The following is a 10,960-nucleotide window of genomic DNA, read 5'->3' as shown; positions in this document are numbered from 1 at the left end:
CGATGTCAAAGGCTAGGGAGCAATTACCTAGTATATGTCAATGCTTTGATCTCAGTGACAGGGCAGATCGGTGCCAGGGGTTTTCTAGTGAGCAGATATGAGACGAACGCTTTATGGAGTGGATGAACCTATCTGCAGTGTATTGCACAAAACTCCTAATTGCATGCGACATGCTCTAGCAATCCGGATGGTGATATGAATCCGTATCTGCCTGAGGTGTGGAACCTAGAATGACCATAGAAGACAAAACTTGATGCGAACGCTGCAGGGGAAGGAATCACCAACCGTGAAGACACAGCCTCGAGAAATCGTGCGATGTGCTAGTAAACAGCACCTCCGGCCCGAAATATTTTGATTGGCATCCCAGCTGGGTAAGGAGCTTTCCCAGAGCCTTGCGGATGTTACACGTTGTGCGGTAAGGATGTCGTTCCTGGCTCTGGTCGACTGTTGCCTTTCCTCACTTACCTTGCTTGTGCACTACTCTTCTTGGAAGTTTCATTTTCCTCCTCAACATCAACAATTTGACCTCATTTTGCTTTTTTTTCTTTCTTGAAGTTCATCTTCACATTGACGATACAACCTCCGGCAATCCCTCGGCCCAAGACGGCGGGAGAGTGGATTTCACTGCCCACACCGACGAGAATCACAGAGGATGGCAAATTTTAATTCTAGGTTAGCAATCGAAGTCCACCAACTTTTGGGGTCCTACAGAGATCCAGTACCTTAGTTACGTCGAGTTCTGAACTTGACAAGATAGATGCGACCTTGCTCGCGCAACCTATCAGTCAGACCCATCAACTACCGAAGAGCGGGGATTTTGGAAATCCGCCCTCCTGCTAGGTGGGCTTAGAATGGGAGCAAGACGTAGAGAACGCCAAATAGCGAGTGACGCCCACAACAAAAACGATGTTTCAGGTTGCAGTCAGTTAGCCACCCAATGCTTTGGGTTCGGGTAATCTCCCGCCCACATCGCACCCTACCAGTGCTCTGGGTCTCCCGAGCTGCGCGAACCCTGCTCCATGCGTCAGGGCGGAGCGGGGCCTGCAGCTCACCCAGCCAATCCTGTATCGACCATAGCCCCACAACCCCATGATTGAAATTTTTTATCGTACCTTTCATCTGTAAATAGGTTGCCTGATCGTATTCATCCTTGCCCGCTTGTCTCAGGGCTAGTGAAATGCCCTTCTGCTTAATTCCCACCTGCAGAACTAGGACTAGTAACCACAAAGTTGCGGTGTAAGTTTTCTTGATCAGTCGTGTAAAGGTTCGCGCACCTTCGAGGGTTGCTTTTGCTGTCATGATGAGGCTCTCTGTAAGGCGCCTTCGGCACATGTCTCAGGTCGAGAGGTTAGACATCTTGACAACAAGGTCGAGAGATGTACAATCATGCCACGCATATAAAGCATTGATTTACTAAAGGAAAACAAGGTATGGCTAAGCAAGCTATACGTATTCTGAAAGCATCTTCAGAGTTTCATTCAACCCCAGTTCTCGGACAAGGAAACAACATGCTTGACTCAAGCACTTAATGGTTATGAAGGTAATGTAGCCAAGGACACACAGAATTGCCTCAAGGCATTCCCAGCCACCCTCACAGTCTTCTGGTAAACTCTTCTACATACCGCCAACACAACCACCGCAACCACCACCGCCGACACCACCGCCGACTTGGCAAATGACAATGTTAGCTCCTTAAATCTTCAAACCATCTGTATAGGACAGTCAACCTGTCGAGAGAGACTACTTACTACCGCAGACTCCAATGCCACCAAGGCCCCCGGGGCCACCTCCCACGCTGCCGGTGCTCACTTGGCCGCCGCAGAATCCCTATCCAGATAATTTGTCAGCATGATTGGCTTCGAAAAATTTGAAGGCATAGATAAGGCTCGGCCTGGAGAGAAAGGCGAGAACTTACACCACCCCCTGCACAAACCCCCGCCCCTATCCCCGGCGCACACGTTCCCGCCACACATCCGGCATCCGTTCCTTTCCCACAAATCGCTGCTTCTGCAGGGTACGCTCCTGGCGCATACATTGCCGGTGTCCAGTACAGGGGGTACACGAAGGGGGCAGTAACCAGGTAAGGATAGCCCCAGTGGTCGTAGTAGACTTCGTCTCGTTTGGGGGGCTCACGACCATGTTTTTTTGCGCGAGCGCAGGCCCGCTTGTAGGCGTTGTCTAAACTCTTTTTGTGGGCGGCGTGTCGGCGGGTGAGGGCGTTCTACCAGAGGAGTTCGGAGCGCGGGGTGCCGAGTCCTTTGGAACCTTTGTAGCCTGGGGCGGGGATCAGTTTGATGGAAGGATGAGAGGAGATGTCTTGTTTGAGGGGGAGGGTTAGTTAGCTTGTCTGACAAGCGTGCTTTGCTGGTATCACGGGGATGAGAGGGAAGGGATCGTGGTCCGGGTGCTTCTAGAAGGACTTACGGTTGGTGTCGGGAGGATGAAGATTTGCCTCGCCAGAGGAGTGAAAGTTTTCGGCAACTGATCAGAAACAAGAATTAGAATTTCTATCCTTGGGACAGGAGTTAGGAATGGAGAGACAGAGAGTATTATGATATACTTTTCTGCTGTTTAGACAATCCAAGGAGCCCGCCGATGGGGTGAATGTTGGCAGATCGAATCGCTGAAGGACGAGTCAACCTAGGTCAAATTCTCTCTGATGGCATGATCATAGCTTACGGGGCTGAACTCACCTTCACAATACCAGCAGGTACACTGACTGTACACTTCTCCATAGAGAGATTGGTACGTCTTGCAAGTCCACTCAAACTGAGTGTTGAGCGTTGAAGACTCAATTTTGTCGTCGTGATCAATGAAGACGTAATTGGCATGCTTGATGCTGAAGTCATAGTACTCCCCCGGACTGAGCTGATATGTATGCCAAACGAGATCAATATCCAGGGTAGGCACAACGAGTTTTCCAGGGTACCTGTTGATGATGGCAAAGAACCTGTGGTATCTCTTAATGGCCCGGTTCATGGTGTCTCTGGCCATGGGGCTATGCAGCCAGTCTAGCTGGCACATCTTTTGGATGAAGATGCCTTGTCTCATGATGGCGCTGCGGAGGTCCAGGGCGAACATGCTGTGGTTCTGGAAATAGCGAGCCATCATCTTGCGCAGAGCAATCCGGGCCATAGGCCTGACGGCCCGCCAGTGATATGTGGGCCGCAAAGAAGACGGGATCTTCTCCTGGGCTTTCTCGATGGTCTTTCTGTCCTTCACCTGCCCGTTCAGGACGTCCGTACCGAGTTCATTGTCGGCCAGGATGTAGGGGTCACCCCGTACAGCTTATCTGTCAACTGCCAAGTAAAAACCAAGAAGCGACGGGGGAAAGACACGTCCAAGTAATCATCAAGGGACGTATCCAGAACCGGAGTTCCCGTCTTGGGATGCAGGAGTGTTCCGGGCATCGGCCGACTCTCTGTGGTTTTGGGCATGCCCAACATCATATCCCTAGTGATCAGTAGGGAGTCGGCGGAGTTGTCTTTCAAGTCTATTGGACTCCCGGAGGGTTCTATGATGGCCAATACCCTGTCAACGTTGAACCTAAAGAAGGTCAAAATGTCTGTGTTGATTGGAGCCCCACAGTGCTGGCAGGAAAAGTTCAGATCGTCGCCATAACCGGTGCCATCGAAGTCAATTGGAGTGCTTTCATCATCGACGTATGAAGTTGGAAGTTGACAAGTTGTCCATGGAATATTAATCATTTTGAAGCACTTCAAGTTGGGGCATCGGAGGGTCTTTTCCATCGGGTCATCCTCATTCTCCCAAGCACGATTAGTCTTTCTGCTCCAGAACCTCTTGCACGCATCTGATACATTGTAGGTAAACGTGTTGTTGTCGATGGCCTTGTCGATGAGCGCCCATGGGATGCCGTTATTCCAAAAAGTTGTGATGCGATGCCGCATGCAATCTTCAAGAAATGCCCGGGGATTCAACATATGCGTATGCCAGACCATGAGAACATCTGCGAAGCCGCTTCGTGTTAGAGTTGATTACTTAAGAGAAATGACAATGTATGTAGTCAGGAAGAGGGATAACTTACCAAGGGGCGGCAGCCATATCTCATGCCAGTCCAGGGTTGCTGTGGGAAGGACGGACTGGTTCCATGAGTTATCAGAATAGCTGAATTCAGATGTCCTCGCATTGATGTCCACAGGCCTAACGGCAAACTCTTTGGATAGATGCTCCCACCAGGCTTCGTAACGATCGACGGCTCGAGCAACAAACAAGGCCCATCGCTTCTCCCGAATTTTGCTCAACAAAGATAGCCTGGCATCATTGTCCTTGTCCTTCAGGTCCGAGCCGGCAGTTGACATCTGTGGGTTTTCTGCTCCCGCAGACCCTGTAGTCTTGTCCAAAGGGTTTTTGGACAGAGAATCATGATAGCCGGCGGTAGAGTCCCAGAGACCCCAGAGGCCATCTTTGCAACCGACTTCCTCCTTCATCTGCTGAATGGCAAACATCAACTTTAGATGGGCAAGACAAGAATCCGCCGTCAGAGGGGAGCAGCCGTTTTCAAGCTTCAGGTTCTTAAATCCGGCAGTCAGATCGACGTCTTGGATAGCTTCGGTTTGGTAGGGCGGGGGAGAGTCAGACGGAGAAGCACCTTCGCTGGAAACATTGCCGTCGTTTGAAGCCATCCTATTGAACTTGGAGGCATCGAATGCGACGTTGGAGATAGTGGGCGCCCTGTTAGAAGAGTTGGACGCTTGATTGTGCTTAAGCCACCAGATAGAGTGCCGTTTGTTAGGTTGGGATATTCCAGAAGTTGCCGACATCTTTGACGAGGGACTCGGATGTCTTGGCCAGAAAACCCAAGAATTAGAATAAACAACAGAAGCAAGCCGAGAAACTGAGAGAGCGCAATGAAAAAGTGATGATTGTAAGTCAAGCCGTGGCAGTTAAAAACTACTTGAAAGGTCTTTACTCTTGAGTCATTCAAGATGGCACACTCGCACAGGAGTCGAGGACTTTCATTCTTTTTATACACGTGCTCTGAATCCATGGTCGTGCCGGTCGAGGGCTGTCAACCTGATGTGAAGCCTGAGATGCAGCCAATTCTAGCGGCTGGTCAACTTGGTAACTCTCAGCTGAACGTCGCGTTGTTAACTCTTCATCCGCCTCGCCACTCCAACCTCGAATGCGCTCTCAAGCATCAGGTGAGCCTTTTTGAACGCGGTTCTTTTCGATAACACAAGGACAGATTGCAGCGTTTCCATTTTTGCATGACCGAGAACTCAATCTGGTATGCTGCCCGAGATGCATCATTGTGGTTGACATGTGTTGCGATATCTCTCACACATAGGATACTTGACTCGTTGCACTAACACAAACACGTCAAGCTGAGGCATGCGGCCGGTGGGGCTTAGCGAGGGCCGCAAGGCAGCTTACATGTTCTGGCGCCAAATGAGTGGAGGACCCCGCCTTTCAGCTGCTGTTCCATGCATGGAAGCACGACCATAGAGGCCGCTATCAAGCGGGGGAGCATCGTTGGGCGTTCTAGAAGCCTTCTTTCTGCATGACTGAGACGTCACAGAGGAGGTGCTGATAAGACAGAACAAGGATTTGAAATGAACGGTTTAGATTAGCAGGAGAGTAGAACCCTTTTTGGATACTATTTTTGGACACTTTCTTGTTTCCACCGGTTAAATTTTCTAATTTCTTTCACACAGAGATATTTGATTGTATGGCACCTAGGACTTCTGGGCAAAGAAAGATGACGCAGTGCAAATTTACGTGAAGAAAAGGAATGCTGTTTACAAACTGAATAGAGTTCCTACAAAGCTCATTTATTACCTACTTTTGAAGAACACATGGAGGTGTGTATGAGTCAATGCTGCGAAACCCCTCCATACAGTTTCTGGTACAGCTTGCTCGTCCTTTCAAAGCAATGGTCCAGTCTCGTTTCCTCAATCCTATCATTATGATCAACGATCAGCCAGCAGTATGATTGCAACTGAATTTAATACTATCTCGGGCTCAATTGATGCGTATGCCACACAAGATTAATGCCTAGGATAGGAGCCATAAACGAACCTGGATTGCCTGCGAGAAGCGTAAATCACTTGTATCTGACAATAGCGCCTATCATCGTATCCCGGGCCGTTGGGCTATGTAACCAAACGATACATACAGAGCTTCGGGTACGTCTAACATTCAAACCCATTTCCTGTGGTCGAGTCGTAGTCTGCTATCAAAAAACTATTTCCGTGGCATCAGAAGATTCTGTTAGGCCATAGAAGGGCCTCGGATTGTCTTCAATCCGAATATGCTGTTCCCTGTTCCCAGTTTGGATACAACGGTGTTCCTGCCATAGGTCCTTTTACTGATGGTTCCTCGAACAATTGGTGAAAATCCTTCACGAGTTTGGTTGACATGCATAGTGTTTCTTGTGGGGAGTCCAGGTTTGCCATGCTGGGTCCCATCTGAATTAATCATATTTGACTACCTCAGATTGTCACAGGGGAATAGGAAATTCTTGGCAGGTTGTCGGGGCTTTCTCCGTCCGGACCAGGCGGCCGCGGCGGTGTTGGGAAATGATCAGGCTGTGTTATGTCGCAAACGCCATGACATGTGGTGCATGAGGTGGAGTTAGGTGCCGGTGCCATAATATTTGATCATGCACAGTCAGTCTCCTGGTTCCATCTATTTTTTCATTCGTATGAGACTCGATACTCAAAATTTGATTTATCGATCGCCTTGTTGGTAAGGTCCCAAGGCATGCCCGTTGTCCAGAACAGCTTGAGACCTGCTCGCATGGTGTAACGGGTGACTTGGTCTGGTGCAGACAGAGATCGACAATGGGTCAAATGGGTTATATAATGGTCACTGACGATGTGAGGTGCAAGCGAAGTCAATTACTACGTGTAACAGTCTGTCTTGGTCCTCGGTGTCCTTGTGTCAGGGAGAGGAGGAACCAAGAGAAGTCTTTCATGACCGGGCAGCTTCCTTTATAGAATTCTCATCATGCCTCGGCTATATGGGTGATTATCTTCGGTCATCCGGCTCCAAACATCTTCTGGAATCAACCACGCATTTGTGCCGCTCAATCATCCTGTCTCTGGTGTCCCTTGTGTTAGCAGTCGGGGACATCCCTTTCCTTGGACTGCCGTGTCCATGTGACACATAACGTCTCCAAGGAAGATACGAGGAATGAGCATATGGCGTGCCAGATCATAAAAATGTCTATCGTTGTTAGCAGTTTGTCTTTTTAACATCAAGCTGAGTATGCAAAGAAATACCCAACCAGGCCACTCTCCCAAAGACAATATAATACCAATGCATACCAATACATAGGTGCGGACCATAACTGAAGACTCTAACCACACGAAACTGCCATAACATCAACCATTTTGATAAACATTAGCTTACCTAACGGGGCAACATCTCCTCTCGCCAGTCAACATGCCCTGTACCCTGTACAAAGCCACCATAACTGCCATGGTTTAGGAGCAATATGTTCTCGTTAGTTAGCAGTTCCGCTTGGAGTCCTATCAGTAAAAACTTTCACTAAGCTTTATAACGGTCAACAGTCCGAGCAACAAAATAAACCCATCTTTTCTCCCGGATCTGGCTCAGAAGGGGCAAGGTCTTGTGTTGTGGCTCAGGGTCTGGTCTTCGGAGCTCTATGAAAGGATTTCCCCCTTCTCAATGCGCGCCAAGGGAATGATGCACTGGGTCGAGTTCCTGAGTGTGTCCCATGCTGTCCCACAGTCCCCAGAAACTGTCTGTTAATGCGATGGTCTCTTTTATCTTTTGGATGGCGAACATCAATTTCTGGTGGGCAAAGCATTTGTCAGGGGTGGGATCATGGGGTAGGTTGTCCAAGTAAAGGGGTGCAAGGTTAAGTCGGCTGTGCTTTCAGGCTTGACACCATTTACCGAGTCTCTCATCGCCAGTTTTCTTGAAGCCGTAATTCTCTGAAGTATAATCGATGCTGCTGGTCTTATCTGATGGTTTATCTGATCATGTCTGTAAGGCCTCATCAGAATCGTTGGCCTTCATGTTGGATGAAGCTTTTCTATGAAGTTACTTGTCTCTCTACAAATCAAGGAGATCAAGACCTAACAAGGTCAATATGAGCCTTCAACTAGGTAGTGTTCAAGGTTCTAATCTTGCAATATCCGTCGCTCAGGTTATTTGAGTAGGGAAAAAAGCGAAGTCTAAAATCGCATCCCACTTATGAGATTTAAGGTTTCCATGAGTCCACCCTTTCCGTATTGTGATGATGGGTAAGGGCAAAGACAGCATTGTGGTATCCCCGCTTATTCAGTGCTCACTCTCGCTCATTAATAGGCTTTAATCGTTGACTGAGAGCTCACAGATAAATTCTTACACAATTCAACCACTAGACGCTTTTCAGCCAGAAGCCCCAAAAGCAACCTCGCATTTGACAAGGCATACTGAGCTGCTCTATTTAAACCATTGGCTGAGTTTTCTATCACCACCATGGCGGCCTTACGCCATGTGTTGACGCTCGTATGGTCAAGCTGTCACAAGTTGAGAAAGCTGGATGGAGGCCCAGCGTTCTGTCCTGCGTCCGTCGATTCCCGTCTTGCAAGTTCCAACATATGCCAAAACAAAGAACAATACCCTTTGTTAAATGAAAATACATCTGCACAAGATATTAACGACAACTTCAATAAAAAACCCCGAAAGAAGAAAAGGTGAAAAGATGAACAAATAGACAAAGGAAAAGACTAGGTGCCAGGGAACTTTTGAGCAAAATGACTGTGACTCCTTCGCTCCAAACCATAGGTGATGCCCTGCCCAAGAGCAGGATGTCCAAACACACCCAAAGTCCACAGCACACGCAATAGGACCAATAGTCCCACTTAGGTGGCTTACTTTCGGCCTATTACCATTCAGCTCCCCCTGTTTCACAAGGAAAGTACTGCTCAGGTCGCCCTCCCTACCACTCAGACCCTCTAGTCGTTGTACGAGGTCTCCCCTCCAGTAATCCCTTCTCCACATCTCTTCTTGCTGCAGGTTGTCATTATCTGACTGCCCTCCTCTCTGCGATCTTTCCCCTGTTGAACCAATCCCCTCAAGCTGGGACTCCTCGCCCTTCCCCAGACCTTCCCCTTTCAGGTCGTCAATCCGCGATTCATATCTCCTCTTCAGAGTCTGCTTATGCAAGTTGCCACTTTGAGACTCATCCTCCGTGTCCAAATTCCCCTCATCTGGACTATTAACTTCCGGCATATCCCCTTGCACCATTTTCCCCTTCTTCAGATTGCTATCCTCAGAGACTATATCCCTGCCCTGAGTAGCCTCTGATGCAGCACCAATCTCCATCCCCAAATACCCCCGCACATCAGCCTCACCTGATACATCCCCCTCCCGAATTTCATTCTTTAAAATGCTAGATAACCCAACTTGCTTACCAACCTCAACCCCTCGACCTCCCGTCCCAGCTGTTCCACCCCTTCCAATTTCCCCGTAACCCTCCTTACCCAACAGTCTGCTTGCAGCCCCGCCCCAGCACCAGGTAAGTCCGGCAGCCCAGCAACCTTGGCATACGTCAGTTCCGGGCTGGCAGCTGGCGTGGGGGGCAGGCGTGGGCCAACAGAGGGAAGGTTTATGATACCCCAGGCGGGGTTGGCGTTCGATTTGGAGGCGAGATGTTTCTTCTTCTTCTTCCACTCGGGAAGGTCTTCTTTAATAACATGCTCCTTCTTGGGTTCTGATTGAGACCAGACGGTTTGCACCTGGCGAGTGCTTGTGCTAGAAGAAGCGGTGCTGGGTCGGGCTGTAGTGGAGAGGACTTCTGAATCTTCAACCCGCTGACGCTGCTGATAGAGCTCTAGACCTGAGGCAACGCCTTCAGCAACAGAGGCGTAGCTCAGACCGGTGAAGGGCGCTGAAGGCTTCTGCCACAGACTGATGTGCTGACGGTGCAAAGACTTGACGAGTTCTCCCAGGAGTAAAGAATCGCCGCAGTCGTGGGTGCCGTGGTGAGAACAGGAGGCTGGTTTCAGGCCGCCGCTGGCGAGTTCCTCCAGAGATTGGTAGAGCGTCGCAAGTGTGCGAGACAAAAGAGCCTGGCGACTTCCATCGATTGACTGCACGATCTTATCCCGGATGGGGAAGCCCAGGGTTTGGATTGGTCTCGAGCTCTGCAAGGCAGCGATTTTGGTCATCGAGGCGAAGATATCCTCGTTTCGGAATACATACGAAATGTAGATCCAAAGAATGAGATCGCGGTTGTAGGACTGGGGAAGAGTGTGCGCCAGACGGGAGATCCATCTGTCAGCGTAGACCTCAAGAGCGTCATAAAACTGAAATTTGTCGACGACTAGAGCGAGTTGGGCCAGAAGATCGAGGTCGACAGACTTGGGGACTCTGGGGCCCCGACCGTGGATGGCGTTCATGATGATCGTCACGGCCTGGGAGTCGAATCCCTCGCTAAGTTGAAGGTGGACGCGGCCATCTGGTTGCTTGGGGAGCTTGCCTGAGCCGAAGAGCTTGGTCTTTAATACCTTGGATGCCAAGGCAAGGTGCTTCGAGGAAACTTTGATGCGGACCCCTGGTTTAGGGGGCGCTGTGCTGGTCTGTTTGGGCTTCACGCCGAGCAGGTCGGACGGGGCAACGGCAGAGCTGTTTCGTGGCGGGACGATGAGGAGCACATCGGCGTCGGGGTCAACCTCGTACAGCGGGGTCAGGTTAACAAAGGGTGATGCCACCACTACGACCTGGAGGGAATCCATCACGGTTTCCAGTCTGTTTCCGGTTAACGTGCGGTCGGTTTGTCTCACCGCAACATGAGCCGCATCCAGCGTCCCTGTCTGCGAATCTGGGAAGGATAAAACGACAACAAAACAGGGGAGACTGTCGCGCGCGCATTTTACCAGCGGGTTGGTTCGTTATTAATTGGGTGTGTTAATATGCTGTCAGAACGCGCCTTCTCTGTGCCATGGCGTGCGGGACAAATGCGATCACGCAATGTCTGGGCATT

The 10,960-nt window shown here is 49.8% G+C and overlaps 2 protein-coding genes across 2 annotated transcripts; both read right to left on the bottom strand.

Moving 5' to 3' along the window:
- Positions 1–2,221: 2,221 nt before the first annotated feature.
- Positions 2,222–4,781, bottom strand: CTHT_0074380 (uncharacterized protein; the record flags this gene model as incomplete). Its single annotated transcript, XM_006697627.1, has 5 exons — positions 2,222–2,316; positions 2,425–2,481; positions 2,694–3,211; positions 3,286–3,967; positions 4,046–4,781. The coding sequence occupies 5 exons, from the start codon at positions 4,779–4,781 to the stop codon at positions 2,222–2,224; spliced, it is 2,088 nt and encodes a 695-aa protein (XP_006697690.1).
- A 3,921-nt stretch (positions 4,782–8,702) lies between these two features.
- CTHT_0074370 (uncharacterized protein) lies at positions 8,703–10,712 on the bottom strand (the record flags this gene model as incomplete). Its single annotated transcript, XM_006697626.1, has 3 exons — positions 8,703–8,768; positions 8,851–9,267; positions 9,390–10,712. The coding sequence occupies 3 exons, from the start codon at positions 10,710–10,712 to the stop codon at positions 8,703–8,705; spliced, it is 1,806 nt and encodes a 601-aa protein (XP_006697689.1).
- Positions 10,713–10,960: the final 248 nt, after the last annotated feature.

This window comes from Thermochaetoides thermophila, assembly GCF_000221225.1.
Source record: "Thermochaetoides thermophila DSM 1495 unplaced genomic scaffold scf7180000011823, whole genome shotgun sequence".
Taxonomy (NCBI): Eukaryota; Fungi; Ascomycota; class Sordariomycetes; order Sordariales; family Chaetomiaceae; genus Thermochaetoides; species Thermochaetoides thermophila.
Note: the sequence above shows the minus strand (reverse complement) of the source record. Positions and strands in the feature narration are given on the sequence as shown.